At 38.2% G+C, this 23935-nt stretch overlaps 1 protein-coding gene across 2 annotated transcripts in view; it reads left to right on the top strand.

Annotated features, from left to right (window-relative positions):
• Window positions 1–23935, top strand: part of SGK3 (serum/glucocorticoid regulated kinase family member 3) — a 33690-nt gene that overhangs the window by 8182 nt on the left and 1573 nt on the right. For both annotated transcript variants that reach the window (XM_063392991.1, XM_063393000.1), the window contains exons 3-16: window positions 4130–4213; window positions 6146–6218; window positions 9030–9105; window positions 14848–14935; window positions 16783–16832; window positions 17891–17948; window positions 18753–18836; window positions 18933–19064; window positions 20266–20378; window positions 20590–20626; window positions 20743–20829; window positions 21584–21679; window positions 22501–22656; window positions 23601–23690. In XM_063392991.1, coding sequence (XP_063249061.1) covers window positions 4130–4213; window positions 6146–6218; window positions 9030–9105; window positions 14848–14935; window positions 16783–16832; window positions 17891–17948; window positions 18753–18836; window positions 18933–19064; window positions 20266–20378; window positions 20590–20626; window positions 20743–20829; window positions 21584–21679; window positions 22501–22656; window positions 23601–23690 — 1224 coding nt within the window. The remainder of the gene's footprint in view (window positions 1–4129; window positions 4214–6145; window positions 6219–9029; window positions 9106–14847; window positions 14936–16782; window positions 16833–17890; window positions 17949–18752; window positions 18837–18932; window positions 19065–20265; window positions 20379–20589; window positions 20627–20742; window positions 20830–21583; window positions 21680–22500; window positions 22657–23600; window positions 23691–23935) is intronic.

Raw genomic sequence — 23935 nt, 5'->3', positions numbered from 1 at the left:
TGGTTGTGAAGTCTTCCTATTGTGTGAGGAATGCTTTGCATTGCATACTGAAAAATAAACTGGTGTGATATGGCTTTTTGTTTGGCCTCTATATAACCCTAAATGACAAGATCAAAATATGTGCTTCAGAGGGCTCAAACTGTTTCATTGCTCTTGTGCAACTTCCTCCAAGATTTTTTTTTCATTGAGTGAGTTAGTCACTCTTCAGATGAGGAATGCAAACACCCTTATATGGAGTTGCTGTCTGAAGAATACAGCAAAACAATGGTTTACTGTGAGTTATGTTGTCTCCCTTTCCTCTTCATCTCCCTTCCTCGGAGAAGAGCAGTGCTGTTTGATTCTACAAGTGTGTCAAGGTGTAGCTTGGGGAAGCAGTGTGCTGGCAAAGGGAGTAAACAAAGGAGAACTTTACTAATTCTTTAAACTTCTGCATTCATGTGAAGCTCAGGTGAGCAGGAAAACCTTCATGAAAGTCTAAACTTGAGCAGAACAGGTTTGTGTTGTTGCTTCAGTCCTGCAGTTAAAGTACGCCAGTGTGGTACATTGAGCATGTACTAATGTTGTGGTTTCCAGGTCATTTTACCTGAAGGTCTGTGAGACAACCTGAGCAGTGTAAAGGCACTTTCTTTGGGTGTGCCCTTCAGAAAGCTGTACAAAACATCAGACGTGGGGGGCTGAGGGAGGAGAGGGGAAAGAATCCAGCCCAGCTTACACTGTGCAGAGGTACACTTTGTCTTGCTGCCTTCTGCTTTCTGTGCCAGGGAGTAATTAGCAGCTTGACAAGAAGCGCTTTCACAACCAAGCTTTCGAATATTATCATGTATATTTTAGGATTTGATAACAGAAGTGAGGGTCACATTAAACTTCATGGTAGAAACTGTGAATTCCAGCATGTGTCTGTGCTGTCACTGTGTCCCCTCCTCTGTAGCTGTGTGTAATGACAGGATCCTGTCAGTGCTTTGACAGGGAGTGAGAAAGGGGTGCAGAGGGAAAACGGTTCTTAACAAATTTGTGGTAGGTATAACTATCTCTTTTGATGGCCACACTAGTGCCATTTCTATAGAGAGCAGTAAGAAGGGTTTTCACTTGGGTTGAAAAGAAAGGTCAGAGAGATAAAGGCTAGGAAAGATTTCAGGTGACTCCATAGTCTTCACCTTACCATTGCTCAGAGTGTGTATCCCTGCTGCTTCTGAGACGCTTCTAGAATCTTACTGGTCTGAGTAGAAACTGAATTTCAGCTCAAACCTTTGGATAGCTACTTAATGCTGGCATGCAAACAAGACAAGTATGTGCAACTTAGCTTTTGCTAGTTCCACTTGTTCCCCTCACACTTACTCTGATAAAGCATTTTTAAAAGCAGTTGTGTCTCTGAGCAGTTGTCATTTGGATAATTAAATGAGCTTTTCAGTTTTGTCTCTGGAAGTGAACTTCTCATTCCTCCTGAGCGTTTTCATGACCTTTTATTGAATTTTTGATTTGGTTTTCCCAAATACTCCATACTTTTGATATATTTACTACCATTTTTTTTTCCAAATGATTATGTTTGCATTTTTGGGGTGTTTTGGCAGGGAATCTTTTTTACTTCCACTTAATTCATGGCAACCAGCCTCTATGTAAATCCACACTAGTTTGCTGTCCTGCATTTCTCTGAAGATTCTGCATCCACTTTCTCCATAAAATAGTAAAGTATTTCCTTGTTTTGGGCTGTATCTAGCCTATAATAATTGCTTTCTGTCCTAGCTGCATATTAGGTCATTCTTTTGCCTGTTTTGACAAATAGCTTTGTTTTGGGTTTCTCACTTTTATCCCTGTGCTGTTTGATGTCTGAGGCTTAATTTTCTCTTCTGACCTGTTCTCATTTCCCTTTACACCCAGATCATATACAGGCTTATTAAAAAATCTCTTTCAAGGGTGCTGTTCGTCTGATTAAATCTGAAAACTTTGTCTCAGACCTGTGATGTGTACTATTAGTCCCCAGCCCTGTGGAAATTGGAGTTGTTTTTCTTTTTGTTTGTTGACAATAAATAGTTTCCTTACTTTCTCAATGATTGCTCTGTCAGAATTGGAAAAGAGCCTACCTTTTTATTTTCCTTTGTTTAATAAAAGTCAAGCATTTAATCCAGGAGCATGAGCTACCACAAAGTTGAAGGCTTTTAATTTCAATGACTTCTTTTGTGAAGAAATCCTACAGCATCCAGAAATAGCTGGATCCTGTCCTGTCTGTATGTGGGAAGATATTTTATGGTGATGTTTTCAGGAATTCTTATTTTCTTTCTTTTTATTTTCTTCAAAGCTTTGTGGTTTTTACCCACATAGTATGAGTTGTGGATGCATCGCATCTGTGTTTGAGGAGTTTTCTAAGATCAAATTTGGATTAGGAATAATTATACTTTAAAAGGTTGTTATCTAAGTCCAGATTTTTCTCCCCCACCTTTCTAGAAATCAGCATTGCAGATATCTCTAATCATTATATAGGTGTAGCTGAGAGTAGTAATACAGCCCAGACATACCATGGTTTTAGGCTTTACCAGATTCTTTGTGGCTATTGTGTGTTTTCTTACCTCTCAGTGTGTCCATAACTGTTGCACTTGCAGCTTTTCCTTTGTTGGAGTGTGCAAGAGCTTTGTTAGTGGTGTGAATTAGATGACCTCATAGGGGTTTTTTAATGCTCTCTTGTGTAAAAAATGTTGATTGTGTCATTGTTCTACAGCTGCTCTGAGAACAAAACTGTTTTAATTTAGCGGTTGCCAAGGAGGCGGATATCATCTCGTATCCTGAGTTATGCTTGCCTGTGCACTCTGCTGTCTGTGCTTTCTGCCAGCTGCCTTGGCCCTCTGCTCAAGTGTGTTAGCATTGATTTCCCGTGCAGCCATGGGGAGCAGAGGTGTTTCATGTTTGGACACTGCTTGCAAGATTAGATTGCTGTGAAAGAGACCCAGTCCACGAGGACAGTGCTTAAGGTTTGCAGCTGAAGCTTTCACCATCTGCAGTGAAGGGAGACTCTTGGAAGGGATGTGGGTAGGTTTCATGCTAACACTTGTTCAGCAGTATGAGGCCAAGTGGGCTTTCTTAGGAGGTCTCATCAGCATTCTGCTGGAGGCTTCCATCCATCTCGCTGTGTTCCCAGGGCCTGGCCCTGAGAACAGCTGATGTGAGCAGTTACCACAGCCTGGCTGCAGCCCTCAGGCTGAGGGACCGATGGCGGCGGCTGCCACTGCGGAATTAGAGAGAGAGCCAAGGTGCTGTTGCAGGCCACAAGAGAGACTGGGGCATTGGTCCAGTTCTCTGCATTGGGAATTAGCAGTGCTCTGCACTCATTTCCTTGCTGTGCCCATCCTCTTCCCTGAAGGAATAGTTGAGCTCCTTCTGGAAGTACAAGAAAGTAGAGAAGTGCAGACAGCTAATTGCATGAGAGACAGGAGAAGCCTGCTGGACACACAGCTGCCAACGAGATAGATGAATCCAGGGACTGACAATCTGTCAGGTTACTGAGGTGCTCTGAGACATGGCATTTGAAAGGCCAGAGGTGTGCAGCATGTTCCAGCTATACCTCTCTTCATCCCAGTGCTGTGTATTATTTTATACGGGCTGTATTTCAGCCACAGCACAATTTTTTCCTCCCTGAACAATTGTGCCATAGCCAGGATTCTTCTGTAATCAAGGTGTTCAAATGAATAGTTATCTTTGTACCTTCCATATGTGCTTTCTCTTGAGGTTTTCGTGAAGGCAGTATTCAGTATTTTTAAATGCTTTGCTTCTTTAATATTAGTCTTTATTATGGATTATAGAGTTGTTAACAAATTTCATATTAAATTTTAATAGACTTCTATCTGATGGCCAGGTGTTCTTTTTGGATATTAACTAATTTATGAAATTCCACTAAATCAATTTTGATGTTAGTTCTTGCTTACTTGGTGTTCAAAAATTTTTCTGTAAAGTACCACATTCTTTTAAGTGTTCTTTTAATCATTTCTATTAATGTCTGTGTGACTTAGCTGTAAAAAGTAAATGGTTTGATAAGTGCATTTACACAATAAATTTAACAACCTACCCTTATTTCCACCACAAGATTAAACCTGGGAGGTTTTACTAAGTTTCGTGGGCAATAACACTGTCCTTGTTCCTGCAGGTTTACAAAGTGTTGGTCTCTGTTGGCAGAAATGAGTGGTTTGTCTTTCGACGGTATGCAGAGTTTGATAAACTCTACAACACGGTAAGCAAAAAGCAAGCTATGAAATCATGCCAGAATAGCAGAGTAGCACTTGCTTGCAATGTTATGTTTTGAGTTAATCCTCTCTTGAGGAGTTTGAGTCAACATTTAATAACCATAGAAGTCTAATTAAAGAAAATGATGGAGTGGGTTTTTTAAACTTCAGTTTGTTTGAATTTCAGACTCAAAATCCACTTACTTGTCATATTTTTTATAGTTCCTTGCGATCATAGCTTAATGAGACTTCCAGTTTAGTTGTCGTCAAAACATACATAATGTGCTTTTGTTCATGCTAGAAAAACCCACAAAACGTTTAGATAGGTATGTTTCTCCTAAAGTAAGTGTTTTTCTTTGAAGTAGTGAAAGCAATGAACAAATCCTGGTTTCTTAATAGAAATTTTCTAGTCAGTCATTGATGGCAATTCATACCCACAGTTTCATAGCAAGTATGATTTTTTGCACAAAAAAATATGGTCAGTGTTCCAAAAAAAATAGGCCCCTTCAGCAGCTAAGTATGGATTTCTTGGGTTTGTTACTGGAAGAGGGTTTTGCCCTTTTTATGTAGTGGGCAAGGGGGGTAAATACTTGTTCAGATACGAGTCTGAGTTATGTGTGCTGTGTCCGTACTTTCCTCCAGTTCTTCATGTTTAGAGTCCATAATTTTTGCCTTAACAACAGAGGAAATAATAACCCCTCTGTTTCTCATACTAAAATATTACCAGCTGCTTATTTGTGGCTTCCCTTCCTCTGTCTCTCTGGGAAGTAGTCAGGCATTCTCTCTTCTGCCTCCCTGTGCATGGATTTGCATGTGGCAGTGGTCTCCAAGCACAGGCTGTGAGCTTGGAAATGTTTTTGGAAATGTTTGAGCTGAAATGGCCCTGAAGATCCCATGGTGTGCTTTGCCTGCATCTTCCAGAGACAGACCTGTACGAGATGTGAAAACAGAAAATCCTCCTTTCAGAGTGGGTTTTGGTGATCCTGTTCCTTTGCCACGTTCTCTTGCCACTTGGATTGGTCTTGGTCTGCTGAAGTTTGTTCAGGCCTGGTCTCTGTAACATGGCCAGAGATGATGTATTGAGGAAGCATAACCAGGAGGACATTTGGTCCAGTTTCTGTTCAGTGTAATTCATACAGTATATACACCAAAAAGAACTTGCACTGCTGACAGGAAGAAACACTGGTGTTGCTAAGGCAAGAAGAATTGCCAGCTACTGTATTAGAAAACTACTCACTTAAAGAAGATGAGAGTAAGGTTGCTCTTCTGGAGCACCTGAAGGTGAAGTAAATGAGGTCGAGGCTCGATCAGTGTCAGGTCTGGGGTTTTTTTTTAATACATAATTCACTATTGTTGTATATTATTTTCTGGTCAGTTTATCAAGTGTAATAATAATTGAATTATGAAGTGCAAGATCCTAAAATAGACTGTTCATCTGTTTGCAATTTTGATGTAGGGGTAGACCACCTGTGGTTTCTAAAGCTTTAAGAATGTAATTTGGACAAAACCCAGATGCCTGTATCCCCAGCCCATCCTAAACCTCACGCATACAGCCCTATGCTAGCAAGCAAGTAAGAGATAAACCCAAAAGAGATAAAGAATTGATGGAGGAAGGAAGAAAAAGGAAAACAAAAACAACGCTGAAATTTGTTTTTTTCATCTGGGGCAAATAATTTTGCACTATTGCTCTAGTAGTCCATAAGATGAAGATGAGATGGCCTTTGAATTTAAAAGGGTATGTCTATTGCAAACAAGCTGAGTACAAATTGTTCTGTGTATGTTTTTTTCCCCCATGTGTATGAGCAGAGGAAATGGTATAGAGAAGCAGAATTACTAATAATCAGGTGTTCAAACTGTTCATCAGAAAACAAACAAAATGCAATTATTTGTAGGTGCTTTCATGTCTAAGCACAATCCAATTTCATGTGTTTTGTTTTCAGCTAAAGAAGCAATTTCCCACCATGAACCTGAAGATTCCAGCTAAAAGAATATTTGGAGATAATTTTGATCCTGGTATGTCATCATCTTGTTATTCATTTTGTCAGTTTCTTTATATGAAAATTGATCTATTCCAGCCTACAAGAAGCTATCTTAGATGAGTTTTGCAGCGGTCCTCAAAACAGTGACTAAAGCAAAGTTTAGTCATGCTTCAGTCAAGAGCAGGAACTAGCGTGGGTAGGTGTTTTACCTTGTGATAGTGAACAAAGCATTGCTTGGTCGCCCAGTGCCTCTCTAAGGCTATAGCTCCTCCCAGCCCTCCTGTGTTCTGGTTCTGATCCTGAACTCTCAGCTGTGATCTCTCTCAGATAAAAGCAAAAGCCAAACCCCAGACTCTTCCTAAGCATTATGCGTAGTCCATTTTAAGCTTTTTTTGTATGACTGCCACCACCACCACGTCCTCTGAGAAATGAAATAACTCAAGGATTTATCTTTGAGGACTTTTGAACTCTCTGTATCTAAATGTGCTTCCTTGTACAGCTAAGGTGAACACAGATTTCTTCTGTAAGTGGAACAGCGACAGGAAGCATGTGCCATGCCAATGTGTTGTGCTCCCGTTACCAGAGATCAGTCCCATTTAGCTTGCTCTGTGCACAGTGAAATACTAATGAAAGTCACTTGTCAAGTGCCTTGAGGTAACCTGGGTGGCACCACAGATGAGTAACTAAAAAGGCAAATGGGAGGGCCAGGCCATTGCTCTGTGTGTTTGTACTATTCATTCAAGCCATTTTTACTTCAGGCTTTTCCTGATGCTCTTTGGGCCATCCTGCCCTCCCCAGCCTGCTGATGTGGTCAGACTGTAGTTTCATCTCCTCCTGCACCTGTTTCCATTGTTTCATTTTCTCCTTTGCTGAGGGACAAATGGATCCAAAGCTGTTGAACTCCTAGGATGCGTAGGTTTGGGTCTTTAAAGTTCTGACAAACAAACCTAGTTTTTGGCAGTTGCAGTTAATCATCTGGATCCTGACGTGAAATTCTGTTTTATTTTTTATTAGAATAATCAAATACAAGTATCCAAGCTCTGATGTTCTCTTCTGATAAATATGTAAATGATTGCCAAAAGTTCTACATGTATTTTGTCTACAGGGATTTTTTGTTTAGTTCTGGTTCCTTTTCTCTGACCTTGGGATTCCCAGAGCTGGCTGAGGGCCAGAGGATGCCCTGCAGTCTGGTTTGCTGTACAGGCAAATATGCAGGTGGATTTCTTGGAGCCAAATTTAGGAAACTGGAGTTTTAATGGGGAAAAAAACCTCAACTACAACTTTATTAAAATTATATATGTAAAACAAAGTCCTCAAACTTGTTTTAAATTTCCGTGAACTACGCTGAAATCCTTGAAGCATGAGAAACTAAATAGTTCCCAAGATGTTTCTTGCTGGGAGGCAGGGTGGAGATGGAGCCATGATGCTTATGTAAATAATTCTTTTTCTTAACACTGATTTATTGAAGCTTTGATGTAATGTTTCTGCTGGCTGCTGAAACAAGTTACATATTTTACAAATACTGAAAAGGTCTTCTACTTCTGTAATGCATCCATGGGTATGCAGCACTGTACTATTGCTTTGAAATGCAGCAGAGTGAGACCTTTACATCCCTTTACCCAAAACTACCAAAAATATTCTCATTGAAATTGCCATTTAAATGCTCCAATTTAATTGGCACTTTGGTTATTTTAAAATTAGTCTTGTTTTAACTTGAAAAAACGGAACAGCAACCAGTCAGAACACAGAACCTGAAAATTTGAGATGTTACAGGTGTTTTATCTTCACCAGCATGGATAGCCCTGCAGGCTTAGAGTGGCTGATGACACTGTACATCTGCCACCCTGAAATTGCTGATGTTGTTTGCTCCCATAATAGAATATCTGTGTGCAGATTTACCTTTCTGTTAGATGTCAGTAATTTGGAATTATTAAATACCCTAGGAAAGGTTCCAGAGTTATGTTCCTGAAGCAATATGGACATTTTTCTGAATATTTGAAATACAGCTGTTAATTAAAACTTAATCTAAAATTTTAATAATTGTCAGTAGTCTGGATATGACAGTCATTGGAATGCCTTAAAAGTTAGTGCACAAGTTAAATACTCTTTTTCCATAGCAATTATTGTTGATACGAGTAATGAAAGATAATATTATTCCATTTTCCACTTTCATTTTATGTTAGAACTCTTTTTCTATTCTAAATCCTTTGTGTATCTTTCCATGTTGCTACAGAGCAGTTTCGTATCTTAAGCTTTAGATAAGGGAAGAGATTCTGAGGATTATCTTTTTTAATGTTGGAGATGATGTTCAAAATCTAAAGGAAAGTATTTTGTTTTGTTATCTTTGATGGCTCTAGCTGGGTGCCTGCTGGCAGGATGAATTGTGTAATTTTTCTGCCATTCATATATTTTGGAAATATGCTGCTTGGTGGGACTGTTCATGTGAAAACTTGACTTGTGCAACTGATGTCAGGTTTTGCCTGTGGGTTCCTGGTTTTTGGTTTTTTTCCTGTGGAATCAGATGCTGAAGGGCTCACCTGTGCAATGAAGGCTGCACAGGTTAACCCACTGTGGTTACACACTGTCCTTGAAGCACAAAGTGTCACTTTTAATCCAGCTGGCTTTCAACATATTTAAGTAGTGTTGCAGAAAACCTGAAATTTATTATTTCAGCTCAGTTCAATGTTTTAAGCTTGCAGTTTTCATATGTAGAACTAATCCTGTTCTAAATCAGTCATGGACCAGTCTCCTCCTAACTGCTGTTTTAAATCCTAAAAAACCTGAATAAGAAAATAAGTCTTTTTCATAAGCTGACTGATGATTCTAATAAATCTGTTTTTTTCAGATTTTATTAAACAGAGAAGAGCAGGACTGAATGAATTCATTCAAAATTTAGTTAGACAGCCAGAGCTATGCAACCAGTAAGTAGTTTCGTTTCTGTTTTATAAGGGCTGTTGAAAAGACATGAGATGAAAAGATCTGTTAAATACAAAATTGCAAATTAGGTATTTAACCAGAAAATGTATTCTACCTGTTGAGAGCTCTTCAGTATAAAAAGTAAACTTTATATGGCCATCCATTCAGCAAAAAAATCTACAGACTGAAGAGTATAAAAGTGTTTTTGTTTTCTGAAAACCAACCTACAAATCAATTTGCAGGCAATGAACTCATCTTAATTCCAGGGGTGCAGATTCCACTAACCCTGAACTGTTGCTGCAGGGCAGGTGTTTGTTTTGCCAGTGGCTGTGCTGTTTGAGGGCCCTGCTGTCACTTGCTGCTTCGTTCCTGGCAGTCAGTCACATCACACAAAAAAGGATGCCTGCATCCTTTTTTTTTTGGAAGAGCAGTTCATGTGTGCTCCAGAACTTGTTTAAAGCACGGTAACCAAAGTGGCTTAATTGCTGAGATGGTTTGGGATAACCCAGCTGAGCTGCTAAAGGAAATGATGAATAAACTTGTACCTAAAATAATCCCAGCAGAAGAACTGCAGGAGTGTTCACCTCCACCAGTGGTGAACGGGAGGTGGTGTCAGGACAAAGCTCCAGGTGAATCTGGAGAACAGCACTTTGTGTGTGAACTCATTTTGGGGCAGACTGGCACCTTCTTTCGGTGGAAAGCTGTAATCAGTTTCAGCTAAATCCATGCAGCTTTCTATGCTGCTTGAACTGGTAAAATGGTGAAGCTCTATGCTTGGCTGTAGCGTTGAGTAAATACATTTAATGCATATGTGTTGTTTAATTAACCTATTTGTACAGCAAGGGAAATTGCCCATTTCCCACAGGAAAAAAATAACTCTAACAGAATATCACTGCAATTTGCAGCATGCAGTCAGATTTTCTTTTGTCACAACAAATGAACTTTTTAATGTCCTGTTAACCTGAAATACATATTTCCTTTCCTTTCTAGATTAAAAAAAGGAGCATTTTATATATACATCCTTCAGTTAGTGGAAAAAAATTAGTAACAAAGTCTTTACAAAAGGATACCTTTCCACCAGAACAAATACTGTGAAGTTTGTGTTCATGGTACTGTTCCTTGAGAAATAACAAAGAGCACTTTCATATAACAAATCACTGGAAACCAATCTGTTTTATTTCATTGGGGAAGGATACTGGTTTATTTTGGCCAATCCCTCGTCTGGATGTCAGTATGTCCAATTACCAAATATTTTTGTTTCAAAACATACTGTATTTGTTCTCTAAAGGTAAAATGGTGCTTTTTTTGCTTTGGTGGACAGCACAAAATGGTTTGCTAAAAAAAAAGGCATCAAACCTCAAATCCACCTGCCTCCTTAAATTGTTGTGAGCTTTTAAAATTGTTTTGTGCTTGAATGTAACTGTAGAAAAATCAATGTTCTCTAATGTGGCACTTAGCTTGCCTGATCCATTAAACTGACTTAAACCAGGGTTAAGACATAGGTCTGATAGTGTTTGGTGCTGATGAAAGTCTGTTCAATAATCAGCTTATTTAACAGAGTTCTACAATAAAAGCAATAAATAGAGACCAAAGTGTGTCTTGTGCTATTCTCCTCCACCCTACCCTTAAATAAATAGTGAATTAAGCAGGAGAAAAAGCCTTTAATACACAGTTCAGTGCAAAAGCATTGAATTTTGTAGTAATTTCTGTGTTGTTTCTCTTTTAGTCACAGCAATGGATTGTTTTTCTGAAGTTGCTTTTACTTTTTGCGGTGTTGCACTGCAACAAATCATTTTAATAATTATGTAATCTGTCACCTTTTCTGTGTGCCAGTGAATGTTGTTACAGAGGAAATGCCAAATCTTTTGATCTTGGTGCTTGGGATTTTTTTGTAAAATCTGATAGAAGTACTCAAGGGGTATGTGATGACTGAATCTTTTCAGATAGTCCTTCCTTGCTTTCTTAGTTTTGCTTTAATGTGCTAATTAAATTTGATACTAGGTCAAATAACTTATGTAAAGTTAGTGATATACAAGGAAGACTTAGTGAGTTGTGCATTCTCACAGAGCCATTAGGAAATCCACCTGCACCACAGCATCTTTTAAGCAGTAAAAGATTAAAACCAGTATCAGCATGTCATATATTTTAAGTCCTGCTTAGGAAAATTGTTTTCTCTAAAAGTTTAAGGATGATTCAAGGTGTTCTCACTTCTGGATAGGAAGGCACCTGCACATCTGAAGTGAAAAGCACAAATACCAGATTCAGTGTGTCCAAGATGGTAATATTTACATTATTCTTTGAAACATGCAGCACTGTGTTCTTATTTTCCATCAGTGGATTTTTTTTTCTTGGCTCTGGCACATTTCTTGAATATTGTATCAAAGCCAAACCTTTTTGCTCAATAAAAAATCCAAGAAAAATCTAAGGTGTGTTGGAGTGCTTAGAGAGACCCTGAGAGAGTTGATAAGGATTTTCCTGCAGTCACTGTCAGATGGAATACAGGGTGAGATGACTCAGTCCAAAGTGCTATTAATTGGGAATTAAGTGGACTAGCTTCAAGCTGCACTTCCTCAGCAAACTTATTGTGATAGGCAGCTTGCTCTCGCAGGTAGAATGCAGATGTTCCAAGAAAAAATAGGGATAGAGATCTGATAATGTGTCCCCCTTGCTGACTGATGTCCTTCATAGAGCTGGGATTTTGTTCCTAGTGATCACTGTGAGCTACAAAAACACTACACAGCTCCTGAAGGTGGGCTGCTCGCCCCCTCAAATGTAGGCCTTCACTGAAGTATTAATGCATTTAATTGCTGTCTATCAGAACATGTCCAAAGAAAACCAGTTTGAAAAACTGTATGATAAAGGATGCATTAAAGATGTAATGCAGTTATTTTTAAATAGTCCAAAGTAGCTCCTTAATGAGAATGAGAACATTTGCATAACACTTGAAGAACTCAAGGATGACAATGCTCTGCAACCTGTGGGGAAATGAGTTATCAGTTCTGTAAGAGAGAAGTGGGGTCTGAATGTGTTCCTTAGAAGAAATTCAGTGACAATTTTTTTCTGATTTCAAAATCTGATCAATATAAAAGTGAATGTGAAACCCCTGAATTGTAGGATCTTGCAATCTGTGCTTGGGAAAGCAAACCTTGCATTATATTATTGTTCTCTTTTAATGTGTTACTGTGCTTTTTAAAAAAATTTATTTTATTTTATATACTGTATCAGGGCTTTTTGAATCTTTGTTTTCTGTAAGAAATATATCAGTGGTTCACTTTTTAAGAAAATGTGGGGAGAAGAGGGAGGAGGTGGGCACCATTATTTAAATAAAGTGGGTCTTATATGTTAAGTTTCTGCCACTATTAACAGCCATCATTCTGGCTATTAATTTTAACATAGTGCTTCAAAATTTGTGTGACTTTTTGGGTTTGTTCATATTTCTCTGTGTCCAAAATTTTTGTGTGGTATTACATTGTTTTTGCAGGAAGACTAATGCAGAATGAATATTACATAAGCAACCGTATTTAAGCAGAGCTTGACACCCTTTTGTGTATTTCAGAGAGAATCCATAAAATAAATTTATTCAGTCAATCATAAAAATCCAGACAAAACCAACTTTTTTTGGTAGTGTATATACAATGTATATTGAGCATCCCTTTTTTAAATGGTTTTCTCAATCCTTTTAATTTCATAGGTGAGGTTGTTTTAGGAATAGAGTCCAAGTACTCTAAAATACATGGAGTTAATCCATGTCAGGTAATGCAGCATAGAAGTCCGATCAATCTGTATAGCATTTTGCATAACATGCTGCACTCTTGCCTAGGAAATTGCTACATTAAACTTCTTGTTTTTAATCAGTAGTTCTTTGCAGTGCTTTTAGAATTACAAATGTAAACAGTGTAACATCAATCGGTTTTGATTCTGGCTATTGTGGATTGTGGAGATTGTGGAATACCCTGCAACTGTACAGCAGCCCTTTCCTGCAAATTGATATTTTTATGTTTTTTCCTGCTGTGAATTCAGTCATGAACAAAGTTACTATAGTAACTATTTGAGATGTATTATAACATGCTCTATTTAATCAGCCAGTTGTCCAGAATAATTAATGCTGAAAGGTAATTAAGGTCTGTTTCTGTTGTGAAAAGCATTAACCATAACTTTTTATTCTTGATTTTATTATATCCAAACATTCTGAAACTTAAAATTGTTGCATCAGGACCCAGTATTACTGCAATGTTCAAACCACTGTGATTTTTGTCTTCTGGGCCTCAGGATACAAGACAGATGCTGAAATAGATCAGAGTTTGGAGTTCATATAAAATGGGAAATAATAAACTGAAATGATGATGAGAAATTATGTGAACAGTCTTGTTGCTGTGCTTTAAACCTGAAAGGCTGAAGGTAACTGAAACATATTTCAAGTAGGACTTAGGAATGCAGAATGTAAGTGATGAAGCCTCAGATAGCCTTGGATATGAGGTAGGTTCAGTAGTGCTGACAGGAAATTAGAGAAGCTGGAGAAGTGTCAGAAACAGCTCAGCTCTTACTTCTGATCCTCACTGATAGAGATGAGGAGGGTGAATGGATTGAAAAAAGCGAGTACATCTGTTTCTTACATAAAACTACCCTATTCTATATATTCTAGAGGCAGATTAAAAGAGTAGCTCCATAGTAAACTAGTGCTTTTCTTGTACTGAATTGCTCATGTGGAGTTTCCAATCAGTGAATCCCCTGAGTCCTTCTCAAACAACTTAGTCTCTGAAATGTAGGTAAGATTTCTTCCTTGGTAAGATTTTTAGTGAACTGAAGGAACTTGAAAGTTTCAAATCTGCTCTGAAGTGGCCTATACAGGCTATACACGATACCTGGGATTTTTAGGAATTAATTTTTCCTCAGTCGTATTACATTATTCTTTACTTGCACCATGCTATGGTTCAGAAAGATCAGAAAGATGTTACCTTCTTTTGATCTGTTGGACAAGCCTTTCTTCCTGGAAGCAGAAATTTGTGTTCTTGGAATTCTCTTACTTTCCCACCTTTCTCTCAGTCCTTGCCCCCAGCCCTTCCAAGAGAGGGCTTGAAACCACTGCTGAAGATAAAATGCATCTCCTTAGGTACTGTGGGAAGCCTGTTGCTAATTCCTGAAGCATTTGTGTCCTTCAGATGACTGGAAGAATTTCTTAACACTGTTTTGACAGTGCCTAGCCAAAAAGAATTCTGAAGAGAAGATCACTATCTTCTGCTTTAAAGGGAATGGGGAGAGGAATGTTACTGCTGTGGATCTCTTGGAACATGTGTCTTTCCTTGGGATACAGATGACGTATTTCATTCCCTATTGTACTGGACAATTCAGTTAATTTTAGAAAACAAAAAATCTAAACTCTACAGTTTTTTGGAAGAAAGTTGATCTCCTGGTGGCTGCTAGCCAGTTAAAACTCAAGAGTTCTTCTGGTAATGATCTTTAAATGCAGTTCTGCAGTGTTTTATTCTGAAGTCTTCACATACCTACACTTTAACGTGGCAGGTTTTTGCAGGTGAAAAGCTGTGTGCTGTATAACATCCTTGGTAGTTGAATTACATTGCTGTAAAAGAAAGTATTGCTTGTACACAGTCTTAATTGCCAGAACTTAAATGGAAAGCTTTGTTATGAATAACTCCTCTGTATGCTGCTGTTCAGTCCTGTGCTCTTGTGTTTATGGCTGAAAATCATGCAGGTTGCTGGTGTGCTAATAAAGTTAACTGTGTTTCTAGCCCAGATGTCAGAGCATTTCTTCAGATGGATAACCCAAAACACCAGTCAGATCCATCTGAGGATGAAGATGAAAGGAGCAGTCGGAAGGTAATAAACCAGAACAGTCTTCTAAATTTTAGCTACTTGAGTGCAATCTTCTTAGGTATATTATTTACTGAAAACTACCGGTAGGTTTTGCAATAAATTCTCTTGCTGTTCTTTTAAACAACTCAGTTCCACTGTGGGCTGTAAGCTATTTTTCTGTCAGATGTGAACTGCAGAGAGGAGTAAAAGTGATTGCTGGCTTTGTCTTGCTTATTCCCCCCTTGCTGTACGGGTTAAAGAAACACAGCTTTAGTCTTAGCTTAGCTGTCAGAGTTTTTGCAGTCTGTTCAAAGGCTCTTGCTAAGAAATCTGGCAAGGAGCAGGGGAGATAGAATGTTTAATTGTCTTTTTGTTTGCTTGTACGTTCTTCTTTTTTAAAGATGGGGAGAAATAGAATTCTCTCAGGGGAAAAAATGCAGTCTTTCTAAAAGTCACTTAGGAGCAAGGATGGATTTGATTTCATTTCTCATGTAACACTGTGTGAGGTCTGAAGTTTCTTTTGTTGAAAAAGCCACTATATGGCTGGATGGATTCTCTGAAAATTAGTTTACAGCCTCCAGAAACAGTTTGAAAAAAGGAGTATTTCTAGGAAGGCACTCAGAAGTGTCATATTTAAGCTTGTCTTCTCTATTACTTACTACTTGGCATAAAGATGTGATATTAATACTTCTCTTCTTATTCAGCCCCTGTTAAAGATGTAAGAGTTGTTTCAATTTGTGTGTCATCCACAAGAGATTTAGTGTGTTCTGAAAGTTTCATTTCCAAAGTCACTAGTTTAAAATAGCGATTTCCTCCTCCTTTGAAAGGTACTTTAAGTGATGAGGAATGATATAAACTGTCTGTGGAAAATTAATGATGTGCCATGCCACAGCACATTCCAAAAAGAGAGCTACTGCATAATGGCCTGGACCCCATATTTTTGATGGAAAATTCACCTTATGGTTACTGTAAAAGATGAAGCCAAACAACGAGGAACAAAAAAAGCCTTCAAAAAAAAAAGTCTTTTTTTACAGTAGCTCTTTCAAAACTGTCCAGTAGCACTGGCTCATTTCAGTGAGCAGTGGCATCCAGTGCTGCTGTCAGGCCATTTTTCACTTCTGGAGTACTCATTTGTGTTGCCTGGCAGCCTGTCCCCAGGTAACTCGTATTTGAGTGCAGTTCATTCTTCTCTGATAAATTCCAGAATCACGATGAGAGTACAAATTCCGCTTTTCTAAATCAAAAACAAAATGGAAAAATCACCCAAATGACAGTGGCTTCCTCTGCTCCCTGTAATTTACAAATTCTGCCTGGGTGTGTATCAGTAAGATTCATGGAATTCCAGGAACTGAGTTATTTAACCTTTAATGTCAGGATAGAAAAGGTTGGTAATGTTTTTCCTGGGGTTGGGAGAACGTTCACTTATGTGTTTTTAAAAGCACTGTGTCTTTCATTAATTACTCTTACATAAACAGTGTGGGTTTAAAATTATTGTATTTGTAAGAACTTGGAGAATTTGGAATAAAGGCAGAAAATCTGTTCATGAAACAGAAGGGGTTAAGTTCTGAATGAGGAATGTTGTTGTTTGAAATATTCTTACAGTTTTTTGATCTTTTCCTCTCTGAATGAGCACAGATACTTTATTACCTTCATCCTTGAACAGGATGTGTGTAGAAAGAGTTTGTGACAAAGTGATGATGGCCAGGTATTTCAGTTCCCCATCTAAATGTTAGATCCCTTTAAAATTCTAATGTAACAAGTGTAAAAGTATGGATTGAGCAGATTAGTAGAGTATTTTGAAATTAGTATTGGTTGAAAGATAAGAGAGATGAAAAAGTACTACAAGTAAACCTCTTTGTTTCTCTCGACAGTTAAACTCTACCTCACAGAATATCAACCTGGGACCATCTGGAAATCCTCAGTAGGTTTCAATTAAATTGAATTTAACATACTTCAATTTAATGTAAATTTAAAATTTAATTAAATGGGATTAAAATCAATTTTAAAACCTGAAAAGTTAGACTGACCTTGGGAGTGGTCCCACAGCTTCTGAAAAAAAGTTTGGTTTGTTGCATGCCAAAGGAGCAGCTTGCCTTGTTGGTGCTACAACCCAGTTACTGCAGTGGTAGCTTGTGTCTCTCTTTGGTACCTTCTGCAGAGTTTTTGTTCTCAGTTCTATGTGAATCTGTTTTTCTCCTCTGGGAGATGACTGCTGTTTTGGTTTTGCTTTTTCAAACAGATTTGTTCTGGGCTAGCAGGAGGAAGTGGTTAATAGATTGCAGTAAGAAATGAAATACAAGAGTCCTTCCCTTCGAGGGCAATAAATAGAGAGGTGTATGGTGATGTAACTTGTTTTGCAATTTGAAAACATGGATAATTGTTCTGCTGACAGAATTGTATTCAGGAAAGAGTAAGGGAATCCTGGGAAAAACAGAAAGGAGTGGTGATGGGGGAAATGGAAAAACTGAGAGTGAATTCATACAAACATCAAGAAGAGGCAGGTGTTAGGACCTCCCTCCTCTTACTGAAATTTAAAATGAGGGATGGAGGGAAGAATGGAAAAAATAAGAGGGATAGATAACAAACTTGGTCCTTCCTTTCGTCGTGTGAGCTTTAGAATCCATTTGGACAGCTGGAAGTAAGCTCCAGGAGATGTCATGGTGAAATGGAGACTTAAAAATTACAAGCAACTAGGCCACGGAGAATGAAAGAATGGTCTTGCTTCTCCTTTACATCATAAGGTTAAACTTAGTAAATAAAATAAACTCAGAGGATGCAACTTGAACACTTTCACTAGAAGCAAATGGAATTGCAAAATGAAGAGCTGTTGTGTCTGAGGACAGGTCTGCAGAAGCAGTGCTGGGTGGAACAAAGAAAAGGAGGGTGCTTACAGGCCACTGTGCTACACTACACTGCTGTACAGCTGTGAGGCTTGGAATTTCTACCCAGATGACCTGTCTCCTTCTAAATATCTTTCAGTGCGAAACCAACAGACTTTGATTTCCTGAAAGTTATTGGGAAAGGCAGCTTTGGCAAGGTGAGCTTTTATTCCTGTGTCTTATGGTGGTGCAGGGATGCTGGCTGGTTTCTCGTGCACAGTGACTGGAGACTTGGCCAGAGGTTCCAGAAGTGGTGTTGCTCTAGGGTGGCCCATAAACTCTTCTCTTGGATCCCTTTGGTACCCTTTCTCTTGCTGCTGCTTTGTGGCCCTGCCATTTTTCCCTGGCTGCCTCAGCCACTTGTTGGGACTAACAAAAAGGAGATTTTTCCTTTCTCATTAAGAGCAGTTGGGATCCTCTGTTTCCCCCAGGGAGGAAGGGAGGTACCTCTGTGCTTATGCAGCAGCTGGAGTACAAATCGTGCTTTTCCTCTTGTTGTCATGGACTATTTTGTGAAACTTCTGATACTATGGAGCAGTCTGAGCAACAGCACATTGAAAAGTGACTTAAGTATTGATATTTTACAAGGGTGCCAAAGAGAATCCCTCTTGAAATCTCCATTTCCAAATTGTTTTTCGTGTTGTTGTTTTTCATTCAATTATTTTTACAATTTATCTCAAAGAAAGCTGAAATTAATCTTGATAGAGATTTAGCAGGTCATGGAAAACAAATGCTATAATTTAGTCTTTCTTGATATCACTTTCAGGATAAGTTTTTACTGAACTAACTGTAAACTCACTTTATTGGCAATTACATTGTTGACTGACTGTATTAGAATCGAAGAAACTGTATTGTTAAAAAATAGCATGTGAACACTTTCAAGTTATGCTGAAATGATAAAATATTACCAGTAGTATGTGAACTGCAACAATCACATTTCTTCCTTTTTTAAAATTTCACAGGTTCTTCTTGCAAAACGAAAACTGGATGGGAAATACTATGCTGTCAAAGTGTTGCAGAAAAAAATTGTTCTCAATAGGAAAGAGGTTAAGAGAAATAGTCTTTTTTCACCCACCTCCCTTGTTTTTTCCCTTAATTACAAAATCATTCCTGTTTACTTATTGATCTCTTACTTCTTGCAGCAAAAACATATTATGGCTGAACGTAATGTGCTTTTGAAAAATGTGAAACATCCATTTTTGGTTGGATTACATTACTCATTCCAAACAACAGAAAAGCTTTACTTTGTCCTGGATTTTGTTAATGGAGGAGAGGTATGTGGTGGTTTTGTTTGCATTTTAGTCTGTCTGTTCTGCTAATTCTAGGTGGGAGGAGCGAAATGATCCTTTACAATGGACTGTGATCAGCATTCTCCCAATTTTGAAAATCCTGTTACTATCTGCTGTTGCTTCAGACTTCTGTAGCTGTTTGGACCCTGTTCTTACTGACAACTTCAAATTTATTTATGCTTGTCAGATACAAACACTACATTTTACAGTTATATGAATTTACCTTTATGATGAATTAATGTTATGTTTACATTTTTCACTACTTAACACTGTCTTCCTCTTGCATCTGCATTAGGTGAGATGCTGATATTTGAAAAGGGGAAGGAAGGAAACTGACAGCTGAATTTATTATATTGTGTCAGAGTTGGGACAAAATGGGCATTTCTCTTGTTTAATGTACTGTCACCTTGCTTAGACTGTATTAGCAAAATCTTGGTTTGCTCTACTCTGAATTGTGGCCAGAACTTAGTGGCCAGTATTGTTTCAGGCAAAATAAAATACAGTTCAAAACAGCTTTCAAATTTGAATGGAAAGCTTGGAAAGCTGGGGTGGCTTTTTATTTTTCATGAACTTCGTTGACAGAAACCAGAAAACTTCATTTTTATTAAAATCTTTACCAGTTGAATGTGTAGTATAGTTAAATCTGTATGTTTAAATTTAATCTTTGTCTAGACTTTTGTATCTGCTCAAATTATTTGCAGCCAGACAATTCTAGTAGTAGAAAGAACTGGCGGATCAGCTTGGAATATACATCTCACACAGTGATCTACATCTAGGTTAGTTCAGAATACAGTTCTATAAATAATTATGCAAGTCTTTGAATACATGCATTTGCAGAAATGAAAGATGACTTATTTGACACCAGGTTATATATTCTGCTTGGAGGCAATCTTGCATGATTTAGTCTTGCCAACTTCCATTCACAGCTTAGTGATTTAGTCTGGTTCCTTTTGAGTAGTCCAGGTTTTAGGGGAATGTGTTTGAATTACCTATCCATCTAAGCTACAAAAGAGAAATAGGGGAGAAAGTAAAGTAAGGACTAAGTCATGCAGTAAAACTATTTCATTGTACTTTTTTTTTTTAAGAGGACAACAAAATTAATTATTCTTCACTGTAAAATTACCTGTTATTAACCTGATTTGTTTCGGCTGTGTAATGTTCTTATTTCCTATTTGCATATTTACAGCTGTTCTTTCACTTACAAAGAGAACGTTCCTTTCCTGAGCACAGAGCCAGATTTTATGCTGCTGAAATAGCCAGTGCACTGGGCTACTTACACTCCATAAATATAGTGTACAGGTAAGTTTCTGAAATGTATCCTTGTCTGGCAGAAATTCAAAATAGGACAAATTAGCAAGTAAAAAAACTCTACAGAAAATCATCTGATGGGAAACCTGAACATAACGATTTCATCAAAACTTGAAGCTTTCAGCTGAAGAATAGTAAGAGCCCTTGCCTCTGAAGCTCTTGTGACTGCATTTTTAATTTACTACCTTTTCTTTTTTAATAGGGATTTAAAACCAGAAAACATTCTCCTAGATTCACTAGTAAGTATGCAAGATTATTTCTGGTTTTTGTGTTCTCTTACAAAATTGACACTTCTGTGTATTCACATGTTGAGTGTATTCTCTTTTTAACATACCACTCTTCATTAAACACACAGGGTCATGTTGTGTTGACAGACTTTGGACTTTGTAAAGAAGGGATTGCAACTTCTGATACCACTGCAACTTTCTGTGGGACCCCAGAAGTATGTTGACAACTTTCATGGGTTTTTTATCAGTAATAAATGACTGTTGACTGTTATTAATATTTGTGTAACTGGAAGGTCAAATACTGTGTTTTGTACTGCTGGGAGGTTTGCATTCTTGTACCAACCTGAAACCAAACCAAAGACAAGCCCCCTACAAATCTATTCATTGCTCTTCTTATTAATATGCAGTGTCCACTGCTTGCTACCCACATGACCATACCTCATCTCTTCCTTCCTCTGTTTTTGCAGCCCTTTCCAAATACCCTTTTCTCCCATGTCTCCTAACTGATAGACACGGGACAGTTGGCTTGTGTAACAGCTGCCACAGATTTGTCAATGTCAATCCACTTACCATATCCTGCCTTTGATTCATAGTAAGTTTAGAGGGAATTAATACCTGTGCCTCAAGCAAATTACTGCACATGCACAAAACTTTGAACTTGCTGACTGAGTTATTGAACTCTGTTGTCTTTTTACTGGGAAAACTACCCTGGAAAGCTTAGAATATGGGAAGCTTGAACACATGTGAGAGATTCACTGAACAGAGGATTAGAAACTTGATAAACACACTTTAAATTACAGGAAAGACCTTTGAAGGCATGAAGGATGAGTGAGGTATAGTATTTAGCTGAAACATTGATTGTTATGAAGCAACTTTCCTTGAGAGTGTTTACTGTGAAGTGACCTAACCCGAGGTTTTATCCATGCTAGCCTGATTCTCTAAAGTACTTTTTTTTATTATTCATTTTAGTATCTTGCACCAGAAGTCATTAAAAAGCAGCCCTATGACAACACAGTAGACTGGTGGTGCCTTGGTGCAGTTCTTTATGAAATGCTTTATGGGCTGGTATGTATCTGATATGTAAAGGTTGCTTTCCTCCCCTCTCCCCTTTTATTTGAAGTAACCTTTGAGTGTTGTTAAAGATGCTGACTTTTTCATAATATTGGAATATTCCATTTAAGCAGATTAACATATTGTCTTGTACTTAACATAGCACTTATTTTTCTCTTTTGGATTTTACTTTGCCTCTTGATGTCTGACAGTTCATGGAAAAGCAAACTTGTAGACATCAGAAAAATCAGTAGTCATCACTTCGAGGAATTGCAAGAGTAAACTGAATCAACAGTGATAAGACACAATAATAAAACAGCTTATAAGGAAAATTTTGTCAAATATTGGAATAAATAAAAGACATTTATTTTATTTATGTATCTCAGCTTTTCTCCTAGCTTTTGACAGCATTAGAACAAAAAAAGAATCTTGGTATGCTTCTTCTAATCATATGTAATTACTGCAGTAAGAATCCGTTCTTCTAGTTTTATCAAGTTCTGTCTCCTCCCATAGGGCCTTAAATAGGGAGATGGATTTGTTTTCCCATTCTCAGGTTCTTTTCGGGCAAGTTCAGTGGGAGCTTTGAAGCTGGCTGGCATCTCTGACTACTTGGGAGTGTGGGAACACTTTAGAAGTAGAGGAAGGCGAGAAGTTATCAAGTGTAAAGTTCTGGCAGTGGTGATGACTGAATTAGAAGTCAGCAGTGCATGAAAAAGAGATTTCTGCTTCACTGCTACCAGCTTGTACTTCTTACAGAATCATTTACTGATCATATGTAACATATGAAACAGCATTGCATGTGGCTTCAAATTCATGTAGAACTTGTATTTTTTTAGCCTCCTTTTTACTGCCGTGATGTTGCTGAGATGTACGATAACATTCTTCATAAACCCCTGGTTTTGCGCCCAGGAATCAGTCTTACAGCCTGGGCTATCCTGGAAGAACTTCTGGAGAAAGATCGGCAGAGCAGACTAGGAGCAAGGGAAGACTTTGTAAGTAATGTCCTCATTTATGAAGCCCTATTTCATTTCAAGGGACTCACCAAATTAATGTGCACCACACAAGATTAATAGTTGGAGATAGAAATTGCATTGCTGCATCTGTCTCTGTTCTCCTCCTTTTTATTTCTTCAGGAAAGACACGAGTGGGGTCTATCCCTGGAAGTTGCTGGGGATAGGAAAGCAATGATTGTTGTGGGGTATTTTGAGCTTAGGTTTCACTGTTGATAGTGAAACTGGGAAATAATCAAAAGAAAAGGCTGTCACCTTTAGAGGAACACTAGTTCCATGCAAAAAGCAGCTTTTTTTTTAGCCTTAACATCATGGCAGACATTTTCACAGTGTAGCAACAAAATCTTTGTTCACAAAAAGTTGATGTGAGAAAGCTCCAGGTGTCTTCAACACTGTGCCATGAGGAATGATCCAGAGGATGTACTCCATCCATTAGTGGTGGGATCTTTGGAGTCTTTAGTTTGCAGTCCTTATGTTAGTCTGTGGACCTGGTAACTTAGCAAGATGAAAGGACTTAGCATAGCTGATGTCTGCTTCTGAAATAGTAAGTACATTGCAGAGTTGTTGAAGCAGCTGCTTCTCAGACAGTGATACGCTTTACAAAAACTAACAAAACTTTAAGGCAGGAACAGATACTAACAGAAAACATTCTTGCTCTGTGGTAAACTTCAAGGTTGTTGATTTTAGGGCTTAAAAGCAGAAAGTGTGATCTTAGAAGGAAAACTGTTTATAGAGGCAGTCTCACAAATTTGAATTGCTGTTTTTACTGACTACAACTTTTTTTGCAAAGTAAATTGTGAATAAAAAAACTGATAAGGACACACGCATAAGAACATCCCTATTTGCATGTAGTATGAAGGATGTAGCTTACTACAATGCATAGGATGGAATTATGAAATACCTGAAATCTTTATTGTTTGCTGCAGCTTGAAATTCAAAAGCACCCGTTCTTCGAATCTCTCAGCTGGACTGATCTTCTTCAGAAGAAGATACCGCCACCGTTTAATCCTAATGTGGTAGGTGCCTGGGGGTGGCAGTGGTTGTTAGTGTTTGCATCTCAGATCACCCATCACAGAATATTCTGAGTTGAGAGGGACCCACAAGGATCATAAAATCCAGCTTTTAAGTGAATGCCCCACATGGGGACTGAACTTGGTTGTTCCTAGCACCGTGCTCTAACCAGCTGAGCTAATCTCCCTAAGAGGGACTTCTTTTCATGTTTTATAGGACCATTAAGAATGTAGGATTTGGTCAAAAGTCC

The sequence above is a fragment of the Prinia subflava genome, chromosome 1 (assembly GCF_021018805.1).
Source record: "Prinia subflava isolate CZ2003 ecotype Zambia chromosome 1, Cam_Psub_1.2, whole genome shotgun sequence".
NCBI lineage: Eukaryota > Metazoa > Chordata > Aves > Passeriformes > Cisticolidae > Prinia > Prinia subflava.
The sequence above is the reverse complement of the archived record's forward strand: the minus strand, read 5'-3'. Positions and strand labels throughout refer to the sequence as shown.